The 27,140-nt window shown below is 44.6% G+C and overlaps 1 protein-coding gene across 5 annotated transcripts; it reads right to left on the bottom strand.

The window, feature by feature from the left end:
- Window positions 1-2,731: 2,731 nt before the first annotated feature.
- Window positions 2,732-26,126, bottom strand: zbtb7a (zinc finger and BTB domain containing 7a). Of its 5 annotated transcripts, none has more exons than XM_047343010.1 (5): window positions 25,970-26,126; window positions 24,212-24,284; window positions 15,035-15,598; window positions 13,363-14,246; window positions 2,732-10,865 (listed from the first exon to the last, which is right to left on the bottom strand). In XM_047343010.1, exons 3-5 carry the CDS (start codon window positions 15,518-15,520, stop codon window positions 10,430-10,432), a joined length of 1,806 nt encoding a protein of 601 aa, XP_047198966.1. In that variant the 5' UTR covers window positions 15,521-15,598; window positions 24,212-24,284; window positions 25,970-26,126; the 3' UTR covers window positions 2,732-10,429. The 5 variants fall into 5 exon arrangements, with proteins under 5 accessions (XP_047198966.1, XP_047198965.1, XP_047198963.1 ...); XM_047343009.1 differs by lacking the exon at window positions 25,970-26,126 and adding an exon at window positions 24,745-24,887; XM_047343007.1 differs by lacking the exon at window positions 24,212-24,284.
- Between the last annotated feature and the right edge of the window lie 1,014 nt (window positions 26,127-27,140).

Raw genomic sequence — 27,140 nt, 5'->3', positions numbered from 1 at the left:
TGCCCAGGACAGGAGGGGGAAGAGAGGGGAGTGAAAGGGAGATAGATGTGAGCCCTGTGTGGGGGAGGGAAGCAGAAGAGATTGTTGATGTAGTGGGAGCGCTGCAACAACAATAACAGCAATGTGTGCACATGTGTGTGTGTGTGCGCGCACGTACGTGTGAGTGACAGAGTGAATGAGTTAGAGTGGAAGTGGGGATGTGTTATGGCTCACAAAAGTGATGAAATGACATCTCCTTTACCTCAGCACACAGCTGCTATGGCAGCAAAGAGCTCACTGTGGAGATATCTGACCTTCTATTTTCTCTGGTCAGAAGTGTCTGCCTGCCTGTCATCTTCCCCTCTAATTAGCAATATATACCCAGTTACTGCACTGTGTCCGTTACAAAGAGATTTCTGCTCATTGATTCTTATGTCATTAGTTTAATCTTATATTCATGGATGGTTGTTTGCTAAGCAGAAAATTGAAATAAAATCAATCTCCTGACTTGATATAAATGCATTTTAAAGGCTGATAGTTATACATGTATATTCCCCCTCAATGCATATGACCTGCATATGTATCATCAAGTAATTGTCTTAAAACCCTGAGCTATTAATTCTGATTACAGCTTCCAGATAAAAACAAATCTGATATGAAAACTTATGGATATTACAAAATGCGAATCGAAGCGTCTCTTTTTCGTTGTTTTCTCTATTTCTTTCATCTCTTTTTCTCCTCCCCTCCCCCTTTTTCTTTGTAGATTAGAATTCATTAGCAATCAAAGAGCCTCCAGAGAGCTCCAGCTCTTAATTACCTACTCATTTGCATTTTTGCATATTAATGACTGCAGGGTTTTGGTAGGGTTTTTGCCGCAGTGGTTTAAAGGCACCTCAGTCCTCTGTTCTCTGGGGAGGAGGAGAGATGGCCAGAGGCAAGGCTCCAAGCCTGTCCAATCCCCCTCTCCATCCTTCCTGATGGGAGCTGGACAGAGCGAGAGGAGGGGGGTGCTAGCTGAGGGCATATGGGACGGGTGGGGTGCGGTGGTGGTGGGGGATGACAGGGGTGCACAGGTTAAAGGTCAATGTCCCTTATCAACATAAGAAAGAACACTTCTTCTGTGCTGCCTAATTATTGTCATATTGAGCAGTTTAAGCACCTGATCTGAACAAAATATACCCTCAGAGAAACTGGAAATCTATACTGCAGAGATTGCTCACGTGGGTTTTATTGAGGACGGGAGCTAGTTTGGATGAAACTCATGTCCCACGGTGTGCAGAGGCAGGGGCATTTTATATCCCCAGAGAAAGGTGTGTACTGTCGAAAAATGAGGCTAGTGTGCGCGCGTGTCACTGTTTTCCTTTACATTACAGCCTGTCTCCAACTGTTCATTGTGAGGGCAGCGAGAGACTCATTTACCGTGAGCCTTAATTACAATGGCGTGTATGCACATGTGTACAAGCGAGCGAGATTATAAAACCACACCTTTTGCGCATAAGCATATAGACAAACATGTAAACAGAAACAGTTGCGGGCACATGCACACACACATGCACATGCACAGACTGAGGGAATAATACCACTAGAGACACCAGACAACAGCTCCAAGGCATCTCCCAGCCCCTGAAGTGCTGCTGTTCTTCTTATCCAATATGTTTTGACTGCAACAAAGATGTCTGAACATGGAAAATAACACCATAGCCCACTGTGTTTTTGAGATACCTTACAAACATAACAATTAATGACTAATGGGACATCTGGCCAACAGGTTCAGCAAGGCGGAATTAAACATCTCATTCTCTAATATATCACCCTGTGTGGATATGTATTACAATCAATGTTTAAAAGTTGTTTTATTTCAAGAAAAGTACAACATTTTCATAGAAATAATGAGCACGTGAATGTGCTGCACTCGTAATGATAACATACATAGAAGTAGTGATACGAGATGAAACACGCAAGACACATACGTGTCATGCTGCATCCCTGAAAGCACACTGCTCAAGGAGTGGGCTTAAGTCGACTTAACTGCTATTAGTGGAGCATTATAAAATGTGTGTGTGTGTGCAGCCAGGGCCCGAGGACTGCAGCAATGTGTGGGCTGTTGGGGTGGGGTTAATGAGCTGTTCTATGACCTCTGTCACCCCACAGGATCGCCTCAGGGAGACAGACGGGGAAAAACAAGAAGACAGGGTGACAACGAGCCAGTGGTTGCAGTCTGCCGCTGGACTTCTGGGACAGATTTAAAATAGTACTGGTGGCTTCACTTCCACAGATATATGCTAGCACAAAGCTTTAGCCCCTGAGTGAGTAAATGTCCTTTGGTACCACACCACTACACTGCAATGTTCTTGATGTATGTCAGCCCAGTTTGTACTGTACTGTGGTAATGCGATATTTGTATTACGTGGTTTGAATGCAAGTATGGCTGCATGTGTGTCCACAATGATGCACCAGAGTGAGTGAGTGAGTGAAAAAATTAATGCAAGAAAAAAAGAGAGAGACACAGAAGTGATGTGAGGCAGCACTTGATGATCACTGCAAACGATCATAAGAGTGATAATACTGCCACCTTCTGGTTGATGTAGAGAACTGACTTGTTCTTACTGAGCATTGCGTTCAGCACATGAACACAAATGGTTGTCAGTCCTTGTAAAGTCAATGCTTCTGTGTAATGACAACACAACCACATGTCAACATGTTAAGATGTTACATTAGTTTAGAAAAAGGGACAAAATTATCAACACAACACTTTGCAACCATTGTTTTTAATAGAAAGATTTTATATTCTTTAAACCAGACAACCAGATGCCAGACATTTTTGGATATATTAAAAAAAGAAGAACAGAAAACAAAAATGACACAAAAATGGAATTATATGGTTTAGACTGTGTGGATTTAGTGGTCTCATATACAATTTTTTTCGTCACCAAGAAAGTGCAAATTCTCAAAAAAAAGAGAAACAAACAAAATAAATCACACATATTTTCCCCCTGCAGCTATCAACAGATATGGACCGACAGACTGCGATGCTGAAAAAAATAAAACTAACTTTGTGATGAGAAAAGGGATTATTTAAAAAGTAAATCCACACTGAATCACGTCAGAGAGAAAACGGCTGCTGTTGAAAAGCTGGATGATCCTTTACTTTCCTACCAAACTCGTGCCAATTAGTGAATTCACAGCAGGTATTCTGCTTCTTTTTTGATGCACTGGTTGGGATACAGAGAGAGGGAGGTGGTCAGATGTCCAGCAGAGCAACAGTTTCTGCTTCATGTGACTCTGTGCGCATTTACAGTTGAACCTCCAGATATGAGAACTGGGACGTGTTCCACCATCTTAACATGTACATCAGAAAGAAAAAAAAACCTCTGTAAAAATTATCATAATCATCACAGTTACAAATCAACCTATTATAAATAGTAGCCTATTTCTGTCTCTCCCAAGTTAAACCATTTACTGAACTATAGATTTATCGAACGTTTATTATGATCAATATTATTCTTCCCACTCTACTGCAACAATCTTGATTTGACATAGATGTTAAGGCCAAAAAACACATTTTCTGTTCTGATTTGCAAAAGTCCATGATGGTCATTTGGCCATTTCATCCATTTCATGTTCATGTAAGTCCCACATGGATACCAGATCCAGCCTTTAACTGCACAGAGAGGGCGTTATTGCAGACAAAGAGATTCTGCAGTGGATACAACACTGCATGTTTAACATTCAGCACAGCTAGCCTTCTCAGAAAGCTTTGCAACTCTTATACAGGTTTCTTTTCAAGAAAAGGAGTCTCCCAAAATGAGCTTGAATGACCTTTACCCCCGGACAAGATCTGAGATAGTGAGCAGAGAGCAGGTATGGGGGCAGATCCATCGCCCCCCCCCCAACACCACCATTGTGTGACTATGCAACAGCTGCATATGGTGGTCTAACAGAGATGTGTTTGTTTATGTTCAGATGAGGTGGCAGCTCAAACCACCTTCAATCCAGATAGAAAATGTTCAAGTTTTTTTCTTTTTTTTTTTCCATAATCATATTATTATTTTTTGCATTTAAATAATCATCTGCACTGAGAAGACAAAACAAACAAACAAATAAACAACAGGATCAACAATATAATAACAATAGTGATAACCTTAAAATAAAAGCACACAAAATTCAGGATGGCCTTTCGCAAAGTGCTTTTTGTTACAATCGCAGAAGCTGAAAAAAGGCAGTTGGATAGCAGTACGCCGAGGGCCTTTTGAACTGTCTGTCAGTCTCGTAGTAGTGGGATAGTGAGCACAGACAGACGGACTGAAACAGCCGACTGTCGTCTCCAGCTCTCATCCTTTCCACCTGCCAAGATCACCAAATATATGATGATCAATAGTATGAAGTAATGGAATGTATCTTAAAAATTGGTTTAAGGTGACTGAAAACTGAAACTGCAGTCTTCCTCCAGACATTATCCAATCCCCTTCCCCTCCCGCTGATTCCCCTGCTGAGGGGGTTTGATCTTTGATTGAAGGCCAGTCGGCAGCAGAGATGGAGACTCCGAGTCCACAGAGAGGAAGAGCGATGGGAGAAGAAAGTGAGAGAACATACAACGCTCTGCATCTGTGCTTTTCCAAACCCAACTCCTCTCAGAAAAACTTTTACGGTCGGACTTTTAAGACTGAATCTCCAGCAGCTTCCTTCCCTCCAACAAACCCTGGATCTATATATCTTTATATATATATATTTAACTTTAATAGATTATCAATGAGGGACGTGTTCCGCTGTTAATCTTTTTGGGAAGGATTATGTTCAATATTGGTATGAAGAAGAAAGGCAAAGACGGAGAGGGGGGGTGATGAGACAACCACAAACTGAGCGGACACCGATGCATAGCAGTGTATTTTCCACCTGAGAAGAACTTACATATAGACAAAAGAGATCAGCAACATTCTCCTTGTTGCAGTTCTCCAATGTGGTGACCTCCTATTGCAATTCACATCACACTGTGGCCATGCAATTCCTACCAGCTTAGAGGAGCAACGCTGAACCATAGCTCAATAAATAGTCGATCACCTGGGCTTTCCAACCTCATCCCTGAAAACAACATCCAGCCTTCCCCTACCACCCGTATTAAATCCTCCTCCTCCCTGTACGCTAAACCTCCGAATCCCTCCAGACTGAGAGAGACTCCAAGTGCAAACTGTCCCCACTTGGCTGAGAGCAGCCAACAGACAGCAGCCAGCCTCTGAAGGACCCAGGGCTGTCTGTGTAAGTGCCAGAGCCACGCTGCGCATGGGGCCGTACTGCATATGCTGCACTCAGCTTGGTGTGCATGGAGAGCCTGACGGAAAACACAGAGAAATCAGGTGTTGCGGCAGAATGATGAAGCAAAGCTAACAAGTCCCACTTCTGCCGTCATTGCAGATCGCTGTAATAACAGTCATCCTGTCCAGCTTCAGCTTGATTATTTACAGTTATCATTGTTATCACATCATTGTTGGTCGTCTTTGTTTTATGGCCTTCTCAGATAGATTCACCAAAAGTCTTTGATAGCAACAAAGAAAAAAAAACATGAAGGTCAAATTGAAATCACCTCTGAGACTGTGGCAGTGACCTTGGTCTGGGGCTGAGGCTGGGGACTCACCAGTTCTGGAGCCATAGATGCTGATGGAGACGCAGCTCTGATCTAGTGACTACGACTTTGTTATTAATAAATTCAAATTCAAATGACAAAATGATCAATTTCAGAACCAATCCAATCAGCTTTTAAACTTTTGGTCCTAAGTTATGGGCAGAAAACAAAGATCAAGGTGAACAGAAAAGGAGAGGGTGCGAGTTTTATCGGCCCCTGCCCAGATAAGGCCCCTGGTGGGAGCGAGCCTCAGCCCCACACTGCACAATACCACTGTGTGGTAAACAAGGAAAACAAAAAAAAAAAGCTTAGTGCTGCTCAGGCAAGGCAACAAAGTCCCAGTCTGCTTCAATTAGAGAACATTAGACTTCAATTCAACCTTTTCAAAAAATGAAATCATCCATTTTAGTGATGATCAAATTAACAGTGTTTAACAATAGTTGTAATCATCATTATGTCATTTCACTGAACATAAAACAAATAAAAATCCCATCTCTTAAGTTGAAAACAAGTTGGAATCAATATCTCGCCACACGCTACATCTCAGCCATCAGATCAGGAGCAACTCAAATGTTTTAAATGTTTTCGAGAGGCTTTGCTACTGTTTAAGTGCCTAAATGTTTTTTATTTGGAATATATTTAAATACAAAGAGCAAATATGATTTTCTGTTTTCCCATCATTTCTAGTTTCCATCAGAAGCTACATCCAGAATCTCTTTTCAAGAGACTTCAGATTCAACAATAAAACTCTTTTAATCCAACATTAGATTGGTAGCTTTAAAACGTACAATGACTTGAATGCAAGCCATGTTTTCCTTTGGTATTTGTAGTTGTTGGACGTCTGTGTACTTCTTTAATATACTGTACATGATTATTTCTACGGAGGGGGTTGGATGGACTTTTTTACGAGACCATTGAGTGAGTTCACCACGCAGCTCCGTGCTCATGGAAACTCGCAGGCCTCTCTGAGGTCTCCTGCCCTTCTCCCATAAGCAGGACAAGGACATTTAACATTAGTGCAAACTTTTGCTCTCTCAGCTAAAGCACCATTTCCAGTGCTATCAGGCTTTATATCCATAACCCCACCCATGCACCCATTTACCCCACCCTCCTGGCACAGCAACAAAAAACCTCTTCCCACCCCCCATACACACACTCACACACTCAAACACATACGCCCACGCAGTTACATGCACAGCCATGTAAAATTGTTAGAAAAAAACAGCTGTAGCACAACACGTTACTTTAAGAAAAAACGAGTGTAGACAGAAACAAACTATACATCCTTAAGCCTCTGATTCTATCGTCCACATACAAAGAGCGAGGGAAAGTGAACTCAAGTAAATGTCTGCATGATTCCACACACATTTCTGCATATGCATCCAAGAAGAGGGCATCTGTGTGTGGCTAAGTCAGGGGAGGCCCAGTCTGAATAAATTATAGACATACTTTCAATATTTCTAGTCTATAGAGACTAAGATCGAGGGCAAAAAGCTTTGGTTAATCAACAAACAACATAAGACATTTGGGGCAAATATGAAGGTCCAACAGAACATGTGTTTAAGATGGCTCACAGGTCTCAACAGGTAAAAAAAATCTGCCACATCAAATGGTTTTAAGGAGTGCATGGCGAGTACCACTATACATGAAGATCACAAAGCAGGTCGATTTACCCAGGTTGCATTGGTCTGCCTGTAGGAGCCAAACTGTGCAATAATAAACCCTGTCTTTGTCATAACAGAGAAGCAAAAATAGAAACTCAAACTGCGAAGACCTCGCCAACCTCTGACAATGACCAACAAGAGTAAACGAAGAGTTGTGCAAATGTGCACCGAGGGAGCTGTGAAGTAAACAAGCAACACTGTCCAATGAGTTGTTTTACAATATGGTCTTTTTTTTGCTTGTGTGGTACCGTGGACCTATTATCACTGTGGTTCCTCGGAGAACATGTGTAGTTATGAGAGGAGCTGGTGAACAGATGGGGTAGACACGAAGTTTGTTTATCCAAGCTTGTCCTGAGACCCTCCAGCCTGCCAGCCAGCATTGCATGCTTGTGCACACGCACACGCGCACGCACACACACACACACACACACACAGACACACACAGCGTACACTTTCTTTTTCGTCTCCCTCATCCTTCCATCCCCCTTTCTTAACATTAAGACATAAAAACCACTCACTAGATTTCTTTTTTGACAACTAACTTCAAGTGCAATCAGTCACATGGATTAATTTAGTCATTTGTAAAGTCACAACACTCAACATGTTTGTAGCTGAAACCTGTCTGGCTTCTTTTTCTGAGATCTGATTTAGCATAATTAAGGTTTACATTTTTTTCGTTTTCTTGGCAGCTTGTCATCAAAAACTGAAAAGAACCAGCAAAGGAGCTTGACTTCAACCCCATGGGCAGAAGAAAGGACATATCTCATTTGCAACTGGTTTGTTTCTGAAGTACCCGTTTTGTTGACAAAAGTGCCCTCCTCAGGAACAAAGTGCATTCATAACCTGCCTCTTTCCAATTAAGGTGCAAAAGGGGACTGGTAGTTGAACTACAGCACGACTATTTAAGTTATAGGGGGAGGCTCGAAACCCATATGCGTGATCTCCTCTATATTCAAAGGCTCAGTGTGCTGGCTTTGGAAATAATGTTGTGTTTGGAGAACAAAAACACAGCTAGAGATTTAAAAATGGACAAATCCAGATGTAGGGAGTCACTGACAATATCTAACTGATATGTCAGCTCTGGTGTTTTCCCATTCTCTACAGGATACCTGCACTCAGCAAGTGTGTGTGTGTGTGTGTGTGTGTGTGTGTGTGTGTGTGTGAGGCAGAGAAAGTGCATTGGGGCTGGCAGCTCAGGGTGCATGTTTGAACAGGCTGTGGCTGACTCACACAGTGATGATGTGGCCAGAGGGACCCTGGCTGCCACGCACACACACATGCACACAAACACACGAACATGTAAACACACTCGCACACTAAACTGCCAGTACCAGGCGTCCTACCCACAGCAACACCAGACTCTAATATAATAATATCCCCTCCAGGCTGGTTCGGGGGCATTAGAGGACTACAGAGGGAGCGCGAGGGAGAGAAAAGGCCTGATTTGATCCCCTCCTGCCTGGAAACGTGGCTGAGCTGGGGGAGATTATTTTTTGGAATGCAACAGACATTGTGAGATCCCCCTCCCCTTCCCTTCCCTTGTTCCCCTCCCCCCACCAACCAGCTGCAGCTGCGCTCCTATTTGGCCTCCCAACTTGGACAGGTATTTATTGCTCTCTTCATCATACAGGTTGCCTCACGGTTTTGTGGTCCCCAGGGCAAAAGAATTGGAATAAGCATGATACATAAACCTGCTCTCGCTCCTTCCCCGACACCAGCCCACTTCCTTTAAATATACCTCTCTCTCTTTCTCTCGCTCGGTTGGATATCTTTAGTAAAGCTGTGCAAACATAGAAAAAAAAAGGTGCTCATCTATCTCTTCTTCTTCGTATTCTTTGTCACTCTCTCACTTGGGCTCCCTGCCATTTCTTTTAACCTGCGGTTGGTTAAATGCTACCCGCGCCTTGTCACACAAGGACAGATTCCGAAAAACTGCAGTTAAGCACATTCATTCGATCGACCTCCTCATCCTTTGGGCAGGAACTATACATGTCAAGTGATTAGGACAAATGGGTGACTTATGTTTTTTTTGTTTCATCAAACATTCATACAGTTTTTTTTCCGTTCACCCGCAAGCTTCACTCTTTGAGAAATATGACATCAAGCCTAAGAGGAAAAAACCCGATTGGTAAGTACACCTCAGCATTAAGAAAGGACAATGTCATATTTACCACCTGCTGTATATACATGTATACAATTATAAAGTGTCAAGTACCCGAAGCAGTCAACAAAAAGGAACGACAAAAAAAAAAATTAAGACAAAATCAAAAGGGAAAACAGAAATGCTGAAATTGCAGAATTGTGAGGAATAAGAGGCCATGTAGTCAAGCCAACAGACACATTGACAATGGTAGTGCTTTTAAAACACAATCCCCCCACCCCTCATTTTCCCTAGTCCTGCAATTGACGAGTCCCCATTAACGTGGATTCGACTCAAGGTGAATTTGTTTTTCAATCAGACAAACCTTAGATTCTTAAAATGCATTTCATAGAGTAAGTAACACTTCAATCAAACCCTCGTCTGAGTCTTTCTGGAACATTTAGAGAGAGAAAACTGTTGCATCAAAACTGTGGTGAGTTTTCCTTGCATATGCCATATTGTGGCAATGTTGTTTCTATGGTAACTGTACATTTCAGACCTGCAAAAGAATAGAAAAAGAGTTGTTTTCACCGGGAGGATTTGTCCTCGCTTCACCCGTACAGCAGCCAGAAGGTGCTTGACAGACACCTTGCTTAGAGCTTGAAGGCTGTGAGGACAAAACCAATAAAAATCTAAATCAACTGCATAGTTGTTCAGAGTTTCTTCGTATCTATTATACATTTGCCTAAGCCCATATGCCAATGTATAAAACCCCTAATATTATAAAGAAGGAAATGGCCCAGAAAGTGGACGTCATGGGTGTATGATGTGAAGCGTTCTTTGCTCTTTAACAGATACACGGACTCAAGTGCTTGCAAGTCTACTCTTTTCTAAAGTAAAAGGAGAAAGAAATATAAAGATTAGATTTTTGTGACACCCTGATTTGGTTTATAGAGGAATAGTTAGTTGTTAAATTGTTTTTTTTTAAGTCTCTCTTTGCGTCTTTTTTCTCCTCTGTTCACTGGCCTGTCTCACAGGCAGTGCAGAGTGACTATGGTATCCAGCAGTGTCCTTGATGCCCCTGCAGTCTCAGGGCCCAGCCTCCCCAGCCAACTCCTGCAGCTGAGGACTGTGTGCATGAGCTCCAGCTACCCCCCCCATCTCCGCCGCTGAGGTTGCCTCTGAACGCCGTCGTCCCCTGATGGTACGAGGCGCAGGCCCTGTGTCGGAGCCGGGGCTCAGCAGACCCAACGGGGACTCAAGGTGCCCTGGCTCCCTCATCCGAGGCTTTCGACCTCGACGAGAGGGGATGCCGTTGCAGCCGTCCTTCTTGAGGTGGCGGTGCAGGTGATCGGAGCGCACAAAAGTCTTAAAGCAGCTTGAGCACTGATAGGGGCGCAGGCCTGTGTGTACACGCATGTGGTTCTTCAGGTCGTAGTTGTGAGCAAAGGCGGCTCCACATTGCGTACACAGGTAAGGCTTCTCTCCTGTATGCTTCCTCATATGAACCTTGAGCTTGTCCTGCCTGAGAGGGAGACAAATAAACAAAATCAGAATCCGGATCAGAACACAGAGTTTAAAATGGTTTAATGAACTAGAGGATTGGCTCACAACAAATTAAAATCACTCAGGACACAAAGCTGGCTTCAAGTTTTCATTTCAGTGTCAGTAATTAACCAGGCTTCAAGTCATATCATGTAAATAAATACATATAGATCACTCAATATAGATTATTAATTTTCACATGTACCTGCAGTCATCTTAATATACTGTGGGTGGTTTTATGTTCTCAATAGGTATTTGTGATCCAATAGATTTCTGCAAGGGGCAGCCTGACCAATTAAGGCTACATCTATATAAATATTTTTTAAAGTCTCCATCCTGATGAGCGATTTAGCTTCATATTAGAAATAATCTCTGTCCATATCAACAGACCATTCACATACACTGAGCATTTGTTGCTGGTGTTACCAGGAAGCAGATTGTCTACTCTACAGTTGGTTACTTAGTTACAAGAAATAATATTAAACAAGAAATAGCAACGATGCAAAGTAAGAGCAGGGTTTTTGCTTTCTCGATGAGTTGGAACTGTTACTGACAGTAAGTGTTAGCAATATTTTGCATTAGTAGTCATTTCCAAACATCTCAGTTTTTTGCATGTATTTACTACAATGCTCCCTGGAGATTTCAAAGTAAAAGGTTACCAGCCATGTTTCCAAACTTCCCTGCATTAGTGAGTAGTGTAGACAGCAGTCGTAAACAATGCAACAGTGATGCCATTTGAAACTATAATAGACAATGAACATTTGACTGTCCTCTACAGCTGAACGTAGCTTGACAAAGCACTGAAATATATAAAGTGGGGTCCAAAGGCCTCCTGCTGCCACTTGAATGTAGTAACTTTTTAGTTGTACCGCCACAAGCCATATTTTGGTTGAATTTTGAATAAGAATTTTGTGTCACTCAAATCAAATTGCTGATATGAAATAATTACATTCCAATAATTTATGAGTTCTACAACAATTACACAAAGACCAAACAATGACTTGGCTGCTCTAAATCTAACGTCAGTCACCTCATTACTTCCTGAAACAATTTTTACTTTGCCCTGATAGAATGTCCACTAAACTTTATCAGGCTGCCTTGGTCTTTATCTGACTCTTGTCCCTCCCTCCCCCCTTTAGCCCTTACTATCTCTCTAGCTCCCGAGCTCTTAAATCGTCTAACCCTTCTGCATCCAGGGCAGAGGGCTTCTAAATAAACAAGCGTGGATACAACAACTCCATTTGAACATACAACGACACACAAATACACTGTCCATGTAATTGGATTAGCTGTCATACAAGCAAGCAAACAAACCCACTGCACCCTTTGAGGTCGACAACAAACCATGTCCCAAATATAGAAATTAACAAAGAAATTTGTATATAGGTAAAGAGGAACACACACACACACACACACACACACACACACACACGAGCCTTGGAACAAAGTGGCACACTGACAGAGGTGAATTATTTAAAGGACAGGAGTGATTTATTACCATGCGAGGCACACTCTTAACCCTGATCAAACAGGATTAAGATTACAATACCCCCTTCCCAGTGCCGGTCGAATTTAGCTTGAAGGCAAATTCAGACTGGTCTTCCCTACCCGTCATGCCAGCTGAGGTTCTGGGTATTACTAGCCCACTGCATTTATTTCTAGCACGAGTCTTCTGATTATTTCATTACAAGAATGATTTCAAGGAAAAGACACGTGTACTGAATTCGGGGAAACCAAGTGGAAGTCCAGTTCCTTAGACTGGCCACATTTATCTGAGCGGCACATGGCAGCTTTCATTAGAGAGGTAAAGGAGTGACAGAGAGAGAGCGCGAGAGAGCGAGAGCGCGAGAGAGAGAGAGAGAGAGAGAGAGAGAGAGAGAGAGAGAGAGAGAGAGAGAGAGAGAGAGAGAGAGAGAGAGAGAGAGAGGAGGGGGTGGTGTAACTACTCTGCCATGGGCAATAATCAACATAACCAGAGATCAAAAGTTCAAATTACTGCATTGGAGCACATAACCGTAGCACCACTAAGGGCCTGTGATCCCCCTCTGTATCAGAGCACAGCACTTTATAGCAACCATCCACTAGATAACTACGATGGCACAGCCTTCTTTTATAGGACCCCTATGCTGAAATTCCAGGACTTTGCTATGAAGGCTGTCATCATAAAACAGACCTTTATAACCACCTGACCCCCTCTCAGAGCTGGGATATGCTGCACGCCATTCGGATTAGCATTTAGCTACAATGTGACATTGTAATAACACCTGGGTAGGACTCAAGTCAGTCCACAGTCAAGGTAAACATTTAGATTTACAAACCACGTTGCCTCCTTAATACGAAGCTAAGTTGGTTAATGCTAATACTCCTGCTCTTGGCTTTGTGGCGTTTCCCCACTGCTGGGCAGTTTGTCTATGGTGCCAAGTCCAAGACTATTAGTACATGTGACATCGGGCAGTCACTTCCTTAATTAGGCTTACCTGGTAAAGCGCACTTTGCAGATGGCGCATTCATAGGGTTTCTCTCCCGTGTGCGTTCGGATATGGCGGGGTAGCTTGCCTGCTCCTTGAATGACCTTGGAGCATATGGGGCACTTCTGGAAGGCCTTAGAGCGCATCTTCCTCTCTCCTCCACCTCCTCCACCCCCGCCGCCTCTCTCTCCAACAACCCTCTCTCCTACTACTCTGTCTTGGCCAGTACTGCCCCGTGATAACCAGAGTGGCGGCACACCATGTGTCACAGCAGCAGAAGATGTATCATCATGCTGTGTGCTGTTAAAATAATTCAAGTAAAATTCCATGTCTGGGTCGTCCCCATCTCCTAGGTCCTCCCCGGTCGTTGCGCGCTCCTTTTGCCTCTCGATGGAGTCCATCATCTGCTGCAGGAGGGCACTGGCTGAACCTCTCTCCCTCGCCATCGCCTCCCTACCACTGTCCTCCACTTCGGTCTCCTGCCCCAGCCTTGAGTCAGGTGGGAGGTACAAGTGCCCATTCTGGGATGGGGGGTAGTAAGACGACCCCAGGCTCGCTCCATTCCCCTCTACTGCCTCCCCGTCCTCATCTTCCTCGTCATCCTCATCCTCTTCTTCTGGCTCCTGCGTTGGGGCCTGGGCCAATGCGAGTGCCAGGGGGGAGAAGTACTCACCAGGGCCACCAGGAGCCCCGTTGCTGGGGCCATTGCCGTGGTTAAAGTGCAGGTGTGTAGGCTGGTCCCTGAGCTCTGGCGTGCTGCAGCTGCTGCTCCAGGGGGCCCCTCTCTGGAAGTACTCCAGGTACTCCCGGGCCCGCACCCGGTTCCCCTGCTCCTTGCCCCCTCTGCCCTTTCCCTCCTTATTTTCATCTTCATCTCGTTGCTCATTGCCCGCCTAGTGAGAGACAATGGGAAACAAAGAAAGTGAGCGAGAGAAAAATGTAAGTTCATATAATTGTGTGCAAGGAAAAGAGACAAAAGTACAATAGCAAAGCACAGTAGTTAAAAAGTAAAACATTAACAAAACAGGAAAGACCTACATTTACAAATGTAATGACTGTCAGCATGAGCAGATCACATGTACACGCACAGGCTAAGTATGCTTGTGGGTACATGCATTTTCAGTCAGAAAATAAAAACTAATTGGCTAAGCAATTTAACAACTTTTACAAAGTGTTACTGTTGAAGTGTTTTTGGCTTTTTAATCAAAGTAAACTTGTGCTAAATGTTGCATTAGAAAATTGGAAATATGTGGCCACAAACTGCAATGTTACAAGTTGGGATTACGTAAAGCAGTAAGTATTCAGACACAACATACCGCAGCTATACTTGATCATGTACAAGTGGAGCTGCTGTATGCTGTGTCTCTAGTCTGTGAAAGCACATGCTGTCCTTCCACACAAACTATTGGCTCAGAATGAGTAAGTGTTGAACTAACCACAGGTCTGTGGGCGTGTGTTGGGCATAGTGAGGGAGACTGATAAAGGCTGTGATGAAAGTTTGACTTTGCTGACTATTTAATGAAGGGATTTATTGATGACCAGACAACCCATTCTATAAGTGGCTAAAGCAAGCTATTCAACACTTGCTTTTTGAGTTACCAACTCACAAAGGCAGAGCAGTTAACTGTAATTTCAAAAATGTTCAACACATGTCACTTCTAGTTCAATAATGATCTTGTACCGGCGGGGAGAGCACTTTGGTGTCCAGCAGGTGAGTACAGACGTCCTGGACAGGTGAGATCTCCAGGAGGCGAGCAGCGGCAAGGATGTCCGCCACACTGCTGTGGCTGACTGTCAATGTGGCTGTGTAGGCAAAGTCCAGCAACGCTCCCAGAGCCTCCGCTGGCACAAAGTCGATGTTGTAGATGTTCTGTTGGTCGGCAGCGGCACCTGAAGTGAAGAGCTTGTGGAAGTATGAGCTGCAGGAGGCCAGGACGGAGCGGTGAGCAGGAAACTCCTGGTCCTGAGTGACCAGGAGCACGTCGCACAGCAGGCCGCTGAGCCGCTGCTTGTTCAGGCTGCCCAGGATGTCGGCGCTGTGCTCGGGGAAAGGGATCCCCACGGGGCCTTCCTCCGCCTCTCCCGGCCCTCCTCGCCCTCCTCCGCCCCCGCCGCTTGCTGTCCCCCTGAGCTGCCTTCCGCCCCTCCCACCAGCTCCTGACGACATCTTCCACCAGCCTGCCGCCGAGCCGCCTAGCACAGCCCCCACCCGTGTATCCGTCCTGCCGTCTGTGCGTCTGCCTGTCTGAGGTGGGAAATAGTTTGGATAGAGGGATTGGATGGCGGAGAAAGAGAAAAAGAAAGGAAAACTTTTTTAGAATCACATCATGACATTATGTGGATATGGGTCTTTTCACAGCAGACATTTTGACATGTGACAGTAGGACAGGTACAGGTGCTCATGATGACATTAATAATGTTCTATTCAATAGTCACAGTTATTAATGTCATTATTTACCCCTGTGCTTTTCCTACTATCACATGTCAAAATGTCTGCAGCAGAGAGACAGAGGAACATTGATTAATTTATTCCCCATAATGACAAATCTACACCAAAATGCTTCAAACTCAACATACTAGTACACACATGATCTCTATACACAGATTCTGCATGTGAAATTAAAGAATCTGTAGATGAGGGACAACATTTTGGGGCTGAAAGACTTCTGGTTTTCCTTTTTAAGTTTGACCAATCACATTTGAGCAGGCTTTGGTTGCCTGCAGGTAAATAGTCCGCGTGGTGGTGCACCTCTTTTGGTGCAACACATTGACCGAAATGCATCGGGTATCGTTTTTTTTTTTTTATCTGCATTCATTTGCAGATAGGGGTGAAAAAAGATTAGCTAAAATGTCATCTGGACCTAAAACTCAGAGAAAGAGTATGGCTGTTTGTGTCTTGTGTGGAGAAATGTTCGACTTGTTGGACTGGAAACATTGTACAGCAAACAGAAGACAGAGTCTTGGCCCGGATATCCACTGTCAACAACAGAAGCCCCAAAATATTGGCCGTTGCCCCCCCGAAGGCAACGTCATCAGACGAAATCAAATCTGCTCCAATTCTTGAAAATTAAAAATTTAAGAATAAGAAGAGCTTAGTTCCTAACAGTTCACAACATACAGGGAGTCTGCAATGTAAACACAAGTACACTCTACTACAAAGTTGGGTCATATAAGGTTATGTAGCAATTAGCACGGGTTTGGCAATTAGCATGTTTATAGACTATGAGACATCTGTCAGTCTGCAACAACACTGAGACACAGCATGAACTAGTTGAAACTAAACGTAAACACTATAGACCTCTTACACAGCAGCCATTGTGACAGGAAATAGGAGGTAAACACAGGTGTTCCTAATGACATTAAGGGGGTTCTGTTCTATTTAGGTACAGAGCGTTAATGTGCTTACAATGGTGACACAATTCAATTACAATTCACATTTGTGTGTTTACAAGTCTTAAAGTAAACTGTGCACTGACTTGTACAGTCTCTGCATTAAACCCAAGATGATTCTTTATACATTCATATCTTAGCAATATCTTAGCTTCTGTGATAATGTGTTTTTATATCTATGCCACCAATATCAACAGTCTCACTGTGATGTGTTTTTATACACACAAAAAAGTAATTATTAAAGTTAGGTGGGCCTGATCTAAACTACACAGTGAATGCTTTACATTTGCCACATATGTTGAATGATGGATAAATCTGTTTTGAAAGCAGTATGCTTTAAATATATTAAAGCATCCCAGACCGACAATATAAACATTTCACTCCCTTTTGCTGGACCCAAAAGCCCTGAGTGAGTATCAATCTGCTTACAATTGATTTAAAGCAAATCTACTGGCACAACAGGCTGTTTACACATTGAGTACAAAATTGTACAACACCAAAAGTGTGAAAATGTGCAATCATTTAGTTTCTAATGGCACGGAATAAAGTGTGGAATATGGCCAGACTTGTTACCGGTTACAGTAGAGTGTGTGAATAACTTAGTGAAGATGGTTATGTTTATGTGTGTGTGTGCAGGTGGCTGGGTGCATGTTTCCTTACATGCCTACTTCTATAGGTGTGTGTGCATGCACCCGTGCAAGGAAGCAAGTAAGAGGTCGTGGAGGACAGATAGGCAGAGGGCAGTGGGGATCAGAGTGCATGCTGGGAGCTGGGCTGTGCAGCTTGTGCACTCTGTTAGTGGAGAGCCAGGGAGGGACGAGAGGGAGGTGGAGGAAAAGGGGGGAGGGAGCGGGTGAGGGAGGGGGGCTGCCAGAGCAGACCCTGTGGAAAAACTCCATGGGAGGAGGAAGAGGACACGCAACAAGCTGCGAGGGAACAGTATTAAAAAGGGAGGTTGTCAATCCGGTCTGAGCTGGTTACCCCACCCTGTACTGTGTGCCAAGTTTCAGGAAAGGCTGTCCCCTCGCTCACGTGTGGGGGGAGATTAAAATCATCGACTGAAGCCTGCGCAGTCGGAGGGGAGTTTGGCCATCCTCGATTTCTCTATTAACACACTCACACACAGGCAAATACCGTGGCATCACAGAGACATCAAGAATGCACGAAGTTCACATACACGCAACTCAACACATATAGGCCACCCCCCCCTCCAACCCTCCCCCCTTCTCCATCTGCCAGGAAGGCCCAGCGGGGGGTGAGGTTAAGGGTGGAGTTGAGGATGGTGGTGATTGAGGATGCATTCAGTTTGCGGCTCTGTACATGAGCAGGTCATTCAAATGACATTCCTTCAGACCAGCCCTCCTGGTATGTTTGTGCACTACACCAGGCAATCAAACCTGCTCAACCTGGCTGCCCGTCCTCTTCCACACTGGCTCACCTGCGTTCACCTCTCCTTTTCTCTCCACTGTTATGTTATGTTCTCCACTGTTAAAAGCGACGCCTATCTATCTCCACACCTTGAGATCTGGCAACATTTTTGTTGGGTAAAGACCTCTGAGAGGCCGGCCAGTGCAAAGAGCTGACGTTTGTTCCAACTTATCATGATCACCTAAATGGGTCAATAATTATTTTTAATTTAGGCAAAGCTTCAAAATGGCAACAGGATCATTCAACTAAAAGTTTGAACATTCAAATAAAGCAGGCAATATCTAAAACTACTTTTTTGTTTGACTAAGGGTAAAAAAACATCTCTTGCTCCTCACTGTACGTCTCCCTTAATTCAATTCTATTTTGATGGGAAGCTGACCACAAAGTCACTGCAACCACTTCCAATGTCTTTCATAGAGCTCAGATGAAAAAGGAGAGTCAGACATGGCATGAGCACATTTCATTATCCAACTCCTCATCTGAATATGCTGAGAGAGGGGAGGGCAAAAAGACAAAGAGGTACGACACCGGGGGGAGAGAGAGCTGAGTGCATTGGAGATGGTAGAAAGAGCGAGAGAAAGGGCAACCGCACGGCTGTCGGTCACGTCCTTCACAGGTGGAAACAGATCTCTGAGCCCATCCAGACCCGAGCCAACCTCCTCTTCACACACAGACACAGACACACAGACACACACACACACACACACACACACACACACACACACACACACACACACACACACACACACACACACACACACACACACACACACACACACACACACACACACACACACACACACACACACACACACACACACACACACACCACCTGCACCAGACCGGGCATTGTTGCAAGCTTGTGTTTTGCGTTATCCCTAGGACATACACAGCTGACCCTGGGTCACGGCTTTGTGAGGTAAAGACGCTGAGCAGAGAGGAGATAAAACACACACACACACACACACACACACACACACACACACACACACACACACACACACACACACACACACACACACACACACACACACACACACACACACACACACACACGTACACAAACTTGATTCAGTGCCAACAAAGCATGGAGGGACTGCTCTGTATGCAGGAGTCACCTGTCCCCAAATAACCCACAAAGAGCGCTAAGAAAGAGGAAACAGTGCCACAAACCTGATCCTGACACCTCCTCATGGCTTGAAACATTCCTTATCACTAATTCATGCCTATGGGTGACAAGGCCCGCAGCCCAGCACAAGGCAGCGCAGTAACTGTCTGTTTCCCTGCACGCGCTCCACTTTCAGGGAAGGGCCTTCTCTCAATGACCGGTCCTCGAGCACCCACGCCTGCTTTGCAAGTCAAACAGCCGCTCTAACGCAGGGTCCACCCATCCCATCCTCGCCGTGATCACCTCCATTTCTTCCGTAACGTCCCTCTAGCGCCTCCACTATATCTACACGCAGCAAGGACAGATATCAAAATTACGTTTCAGGGACGAAACAACCATCAACCGTCTGCCTTTCTGCTGTTTTTTCAGTTGACTGTGCGGTGCATGTGTTCTTAATATCTATGCCAAGTTGGTCACACCCAATTTGCCTGTCATTCACAGACAAACACGTTGACACCAGGCAGTGGTTGCAACTAGTAAAAGCAGTTTTATTTTGGCCAATGTGTATCATCTATGGAAAGCCTGCAGAATTTCCACTCTCAAAGTAGCTGTCTTTGGCTGACACATACCAGTCATTCCTAAATACAAAGGAACAAACTGTTAACCCTGTGCAACCTCAGATGTTTCTGAGATAGATGAGAAGATTTATGTTTACTGGCACTTTTTAACGGCTGTGGCCACAATTTCAGGTTTCACCAAACTCAGGGAAAGTCCAGAAAATAGAGAAAATATTAAAAATCTGTAATTCCGGTGGGTACTGCACTGTGCTGTGCTTTTTGGTTCAACTCGACTGAATTAGAACGCAAATCATCCCCTTTGTTCTCCTTTTTATTCCAAACTTTCAGTTACTAGTTTCATGCAAAAAGTGATTGAATCATAAAATCTGCAATTCAAATACAATTCAAAGCTACTGAGTAATCCAACTTTAAAAAGGAGAAATAGAACAAACACAACAGAATAACTGATCCCTTGAACCATAAATGTAAATGGAGCACAGATGAGCCACCTTTTAGCACTGAAATACAGAGCAGGTTATTATCTTATTGCTTTTGCAAGAGTACAATTCTATCGTATGTTACTTCTACTTCTACACAGGTGAAGGTTTTATGCATTCAGTAGCTCCCTTAACATCAGGGAAATTCATATATTTAAACCACAACAACTGTTGTTATTATTATTAAAGTAAGGCCAGAACTATAAACAACTGTAAAGTCTTTATATGAGACGGCATGTTGAAGGATCTGGTTGGCACTTTGCTCTCGTCTGCACTTCCCTGCCCCTTTTTTTTATCATTTCTCTTTTTCCTATCATGGCCTTGTTTTACTGACTATCTCAACTGGCCTCTATGACAACAAGCCAGTCCAGACCTATATTCCGGCTACAAGCAAATCACTTCACTTAAGTCAAGAACGTTCAAAGTTGGACCCGAGAGGATATTGCAAGATAATAAGAATGGGGAGGGGGTAGAAGTTCCTAGGAAAAGTGGATTTTGAACAAGTGCCATGGCCAAGTGACTCACTACTGCCAGTTGTGAAAAGGAAACCTGATTGGTCGTATTGGGAGTGAAGCAGGAAGAGGGCAAGTGACTGATAAAACTGAAGTTTGGAGGGCTGGTCTAGGCCTGGCAGCTTTTCACTAGAAACTAACCAGGAAGTTCTGCCAAAGCACAGACACAAAGCCAGTTGAAAAGGTAGTGGGCGAGGCAGGGCGTTAAACTCACAAGCTCACTCATAACTCCTGAGTGCATGGTGGCCTAGGAATCCGGATCAGATGTCAATGATAAACTCAAGAGATCTCATTCAGTTACCTGGTGTAACCTGCTTCAGTGAGAGGTGACCGCCCATTAGTTGGGCAAAGTTTAAAGTGAGGAAGGTGGCAGGGGGTTTTATGATGTCCTTATAAACGTCTGACGTTTAAGGTGCCAGATAGCAAAGGGACTGGAAAGTGAAATCTGTATCTATATCTGTATCTGTGTTTGTATCAGTCAGACCCACTGTATACCCACAGGCTATAGTAAATAAAAACAGTGCACATAAAAACAAGAAACAACATTGTAATTCAATCCAACATGACAGCTGACAATTACCACTATTGCAAATCGTGCTGTTTTTACATTGTACAACTGCAGAAAGATGGTAAATAAATTATAAGGTTATTTTTAAATCTATAGTTTATGGTGTTGTATTAGATACATTATAGTGTAAACTTTATTTTGATTATTTGTTTCTCTGTAGGAAAATGAACCCAAAACAACATCCTAATTACCTCCACCAAGGAAGTTGTGTTTTTGTCTTTGTTGTTTGAGTGGACTGTTGGTGGAGGTATACACTCAGGAGGTATACACATGAGTTCAATTCTAGTTACAGCAATATGAAGGAGTTTAATTTCACTTCACAAAAAGGTAGAGCAAAGAAACTTAAAGCAGAGTTTGAGACAACATTGAGGCAACAAAAATAGCAAAAACTAAAACTGATCCTTTTAAATAGAGTAGAATACCTCATGGTTTGCATTGTACAGGTGTTTCTAATTTTTGCGGTGACTGCATGTAGAGACACAACAGTGCAGTGAATTCATTAATTTCATAATTTTAAGTATAACCTATAACTATAGCCTATAATATATAATTTAGATCACTCTATACTTTTGTCTTTTGGTGGATAATTCCAAGTCATGAGTTTCATTCTGACAGATGTTTTGGTACAGTAGTTGCAGTGCAATACAACCACATCCATCGTCTGAGTTACTTTTAGCTTTAGTGACATGCTCTGACACTGCCATGCTGCCAACCAGGAAGTGGACCAAAACCAAATCACATGGCTTCAGAGACAGCGCTACACCCCCAATGCAGTGGTGTTCAGCAGAACCCAGGCTGGCCAGTTGGTCAGTCCGCAGGCCCGACGTGCCCTGGCTGCGCCACTCTGTGCATGCGCAGCCCAGCAGGGAAGGAGGACTTCCTGCGAGTCTGTGGCGAGCGTGTAACAGAACCCGCTCTGTTATCAGATGACCAGCTCTCTGCTTGCTCGCTCTCTCTGTCCCTACTGTCTGACCCTCTCTTTCTCTCTCCCTCTCTTCCTCTCATCTGTCGCTCTCATCTCATCATTGCTCCATCTCTGTCTCAGACTCTGCACAGAACCCACCCCACACCAGCCACTTCCCCTTTCCACTGCTGAGGAGGCAAAGCAGCACGGACCCACCCACCCTGCTGTGTCTCGCCATCCATTATTGCAACCCACCCATCTTTTCTTCTGTTTCATCCCGAACCAATTCACTACATCAACATGCAGACAGTGTCATGTTGGTCACATATCTGCCTCCTGATCACTTAGCCTTTCTGCTAAATTAACAAAGCTTCTGGTTTCTGTAATACACCCCTTATTATCGATATAATAATAAATAATTCTGTTGACAAAAGCCCGCCTCTTCGACTAATTGATGTTTTTACAGAATATTTAAATATAAAAACCCTCACCTAAAGACATCATCTAACTGAAAAAGTTGGAAAATTCTAGTCTAGTTTCACCCCCACCCTGAAAAACATCCCAGCCTCTTACTATCCCACTCTAATTTGATCAGGTTATGTTGGCCTCTCCATGATAAATGTCCCAGAAGAGAACAGAAGAAGCCCCTTTACTCCCCCTAGACTTCAGCACAACAACAGTAAAACAACAGAGAGGGGTCTGTCTGTCTAGTCAGGCTGGAAGCTGTGGTATACTGAGCAGCTGACCAGGGGAACCAAACATTACAGGGAAGTGAAGCTGCATTTACTGAGGGAGAGTCCGATCAAAGTATTTAAACTGTGGATAAAAATGTGACACACATATTAGCACAGAAACACGGCAGTAGAGAGATGATGGTGTGAAGTACAGATAAACTCAGCTCTGTATCCTACCACATGGCCAACAATACATAATTTCACCACATCAAAACAACTATGAAAAACCAGAATGACTGCTACATGTAGTATATTGTGTGCAGCCAGCGTTTCACTCTAAAATAAAACCTCAAACTGCCACGGCGACATCACGCAACCTGTCTTCACAGTCTGTCTGAACCTGCTAGTTTCAGGCCATAGTGGTGCAGGCACAAACATACAGGAATATCAAACTGTATTCAGCCTCACCGCCAAATTGATGGGTGGTGTCTTGGACCTGCCCACAGCCACTGAAGTCCCCTGCAATTCCCCTGGAGTCTATTGTTGGTAACACAGATGCACACACATGCTCGCACACAAGCACACACTCACACTCACAAACACATATGGCGTCCTAGTTTAACCTCTTGCTGGAATTCACTTGAACCAATCATACTGTTCTCCCATAGTGGTAGCTAGTCAATAGCATAGAGGGCAGCATCAGGACAACATTTACTGTAACTTATATTTTCTGTGACATTGAACTCAATAAAAAAAATGTCATCAGCGTTGTCTGCTGCTGCCTTCTGCGATGCATTCCTAACACTTTCCCAGCACTTGGGCGTCTTCGTCTTTCTTTGCTCTTCTTGTACCCTCTCCTTGCCCACACATTTAAAAGAACGGGTTGAGCGAGTATGCAAAGCTAAAAATTATGCATCTAGTTATCGAGCAAGGCAGCTGGGGTTGCTGTGAAGTCTTTAAAACCACGAGCCACAAGCAGGCAGGACATGACAGGCGAGATTAGAATCTGCTCTTAACAAGATGCTGGTGAGGAAAGGGGGGTGGGGGTAGTGGACTGGGAGAAAAAGATGTCATGAGATTGACCGTGGTGTGAGTATAGCTGAGGAAAAGCTGATATCAAGCAACAAACACACACACGTGTTCTCCTGCATAAAGTGCACAAAGTAACCAGAGCTTAAGTTATATTTCAATATTGCATGAACTTAACTGAGGCAGCTTACCCTCCCAGGGAAATAGTTGTCACAAGATGTGTCCCACCTGTGCTCCTGTACTGTCAGCTACAGCGTGGTCGCTCTGTAGAAAACATTTTGATGCAGTCATCTCTGTGGAATGACTTTAACACCGTAAGTACCGATGCAGGGCATGCAACTGTCTTCATCTTTTCAGTCCACAAATTAAATTAATAGGATGGAAACAACACTGATGCATCATGAGCTTGCACGCTCACAGTTAAAAAGTTAGCGTGATAAAAACTTAGAGACAACAACTATTCTCCTGAGCAGTCTTTGCAGCACCTTACACTCAGCACTGACCTATTTGCCGTATTCACTGCTTTAACTGCAAGTGGGTCAAGAACTCTGAACTTTATCAAGACCCATCTCTCTCACACTCTCTTTCACACACAGCATGTTATGGTCTTTATTTCCTTTGCTTGCCTCTCTTGTCCTCTCAGCCACAGTCTAAAGACACAGTGTGTGTGTGTGTGTGTGTGTGTGTGTGTGTGTGTGTATGTAGATGTCTTTGGTGTGCTTACCAAATAGGCAGAAAATGTGTCCCGGGCCCTATCTGACTCCCCTGCCTGTCGCCCAGCTCTGCTGCCTCCGTCTCTGGGCAGGGCTGCAGCTCTACCAGACAGGAAACTTGCGAGTGGCCCTAGTCATACAGGCAAGCCCTTGCCTGATCCCACACAAACAGACACTTACCACCACCCCCCACCCACCCACACACCCCCGCCCCCCACCACCACCACCCCCCTATTTTCAGCCCACAACTCTGCTCCGCATCCCCTTCTCTCATTGGCTTGACAGCTGCTCATTCACCACACCTCCTCGTCAGGATAGGCTGGCGGCTGTTCCCTTTCCTGGATGGCCAAGGGCAAGGCACTCTGGGATGTAGAGTTCCTAAACCCCATATGACTCGCTTTGTAGCCCCTGCTGTGGACTACGAGTCCCAGTGCTCCGTGCCCTCACCACCCCCACTATCTCCAAGCCTGCTCTAACGTAAGCACTCAGGGCTGAATTATACACTACTGTATGTTGCTAGCAGGCTGCCAGGTATTAAAGTACAGACCAGGCATCAAACAGGGCCAAGCTTCGTATGAGGAAAAAAACAAAACATCTCAACCTCAACTGTCACAGCAGTAAGCAAACATCACAAGTGATTTCATTCACAAGCTCATGACAGAGTGACATTTCACCACACTTACAACTCCTGACCTAAATTATGAGTTACTGCTCTTCCAAACAGACTAATGCCACCACGACATGCCCTGCGCACACAGCACTCAACTTGCCCCTGCACTGAGCATTTCAATTGCTGCTGTCCCGAAAAAGTTTTCTTGCGATTGCTTGTGCCATGTCCAGTAGAATTATTTTTGGTTTCTCCTTCTCCTCATTCAGTGCCCCCCACCCTCTCTCGAGAGCCCCCCATCCCCCTCCTCCTCCTCCTCTAAGTGCTTCCACCTGCCTGAAAAGTTAATGCCTTGAACACATCCTATAAACTTTACCTCAAGATCCCTCAGAGGTAAAGAGCAGTGCAGAGGAAGTACTTTAGAAGGATTTAAAAAAAAAAAAGAGGAACCTTGACTGGGGACTACTGCTGCGACCCACCTCTCCTCATCGGCCAACCCCTCCACCCTGCTCTCCTTTCTGTCCCCCTCCCTCATTCCTCCCTCTCTCCTCTCCTCCTCTGCCCTGCTCCCCTCTGGTCGACAGGCCCAGGGCAGACAGCGGGGGGATGGCAGGGTGCCTTTAGCTCACCTGCGATGGCCGTGGTGGTGCTTATTGTGGGTTAGCTCAGCCCTCTCCTCTCCTCCTCTCCGGAGCTCTCTCTCTCTCTCCCTCTCACTGTTGTGCAGCTTAAAGCCCCGTATGCGCTAACCAAGCAGCAGCAGATCAACTCAATTCCCTTCCTGGTTTCTGGAGGGCAAAGAGGTCCCTCCCTTTCTCTCTCTCTCTCCCTAACTCTCCCTCCCTCTCTCTTAAAGAAACAGCATTCGTCCTACGTCTCCCCTCCCTCCTCCCCCTGTGAAGCAAAAGTTAACGAGAAATATGTTTGCGCTCGAAAGTGGACAGTTATTAAAGTAATAAACTCAATCAGAGATAACACAAATCATTAACCCATACCTTTCCACTGTGTGGTTTCACAGATGATGTTAGCCTGTGTCTCCCTCTGTGGACATTCAAAAGCATGTTTTAAGGTTAAGCTGAGTTGTAACTCATGTCCTTTCTCACACGCCACATCTCCCAGTACTGCTTTCCTTGTCTATGTGAATTGAGTCGCACCCATCCATCCCATTGCCTGAGGTCATGGTGTCCCATCCCAAAAGCAAGCCATGGCACATTCCAGCACAAACAGTAGGGGCTGCCAGCAACCCCCTTGATTCTCAGTGTGGCTCAACCCAGTCTCTGTACATAAGGCTGCCAAGCTCCAACAGGTGAGGCATCAAAGAAGACGTTACTAAGCTGAAAAGTGTCTCCTGGTGGAGAATGGCAAGTTCCCATGTGTAAATTTACAGCTCATGCGCTTCATGTTGCGCCACTTCCAGCCTCCCACTGCACGCCCCCACGGCGAGTGCAAGCCAGCTATTGTGGCACGGAGTGGGATGGAGCAGAAGATGTAATCGATGATTCTGTTGCACCATTTACCATCTCAACACGCCTCTGAATGCACCTTAATGCACACACAAGAAAATTGACTTTACACAGTGTTTCTACCTGTAAATAGTTGCTTTCTGCCAGTCTCACAGGTGTGTCCCACGGTGCAGCGGGGGCTTGACACTGGCTCGACTCTGCTCTGATAACCTTGCAGGGGGAATCATGGAGTAAGGAAGAGGCAGTGGCACAACCTAAGTGTAGAGGGCACTGTTCAGCTCTGTCTCTATATGCATATAGGGGTTAAAGCTTAAAAATGACTAAAAGTCCACGTCAA

This window comes from Hippoglossus stenolepis, chromosome 14, assembly GCF_022539355.2.
Source record: "Hippoglossus stenolepis isolate QCI-W04-F060 chromosome 14, HSTE1.2, whole genome shotgun sequence".
NCBI classification, from domain to species: domain Eukaryota; kingdom Metazoa; phylum Chordata; class Actinopteri; order Pleuronectiformes; family Pleuronectidae; genus Hippoglossus; species Hippoglossus stenolepis.
This window is presented reverse-complemented; position numbering and strand designations above follow the sequence as displayed.

Bases quoted from the DNA above. Each gene is read 5' to 3' on its own strand.
- zbtb7a (XM_047343006.1), bottom strand. From the start codon at position 19,377: ATGTTTCAAGCCATGAGGAGGTGTCAGGATCAG. The intron at 15,599-19,344 runs GTTTGTGGCACT...TTCCCACCTCAG, and splicing joins TGAGGAGGTGTCAGGATCAG to ACAGGCAGACGCACAGACGG. The intron at 14,247-15,034 runs GTACAAGATCAT...GTCTCTCACTAG, and splicing joins CCAAAGTGCTCTCCCCGCCG to GCGGGCAATGAGCAACGAGA.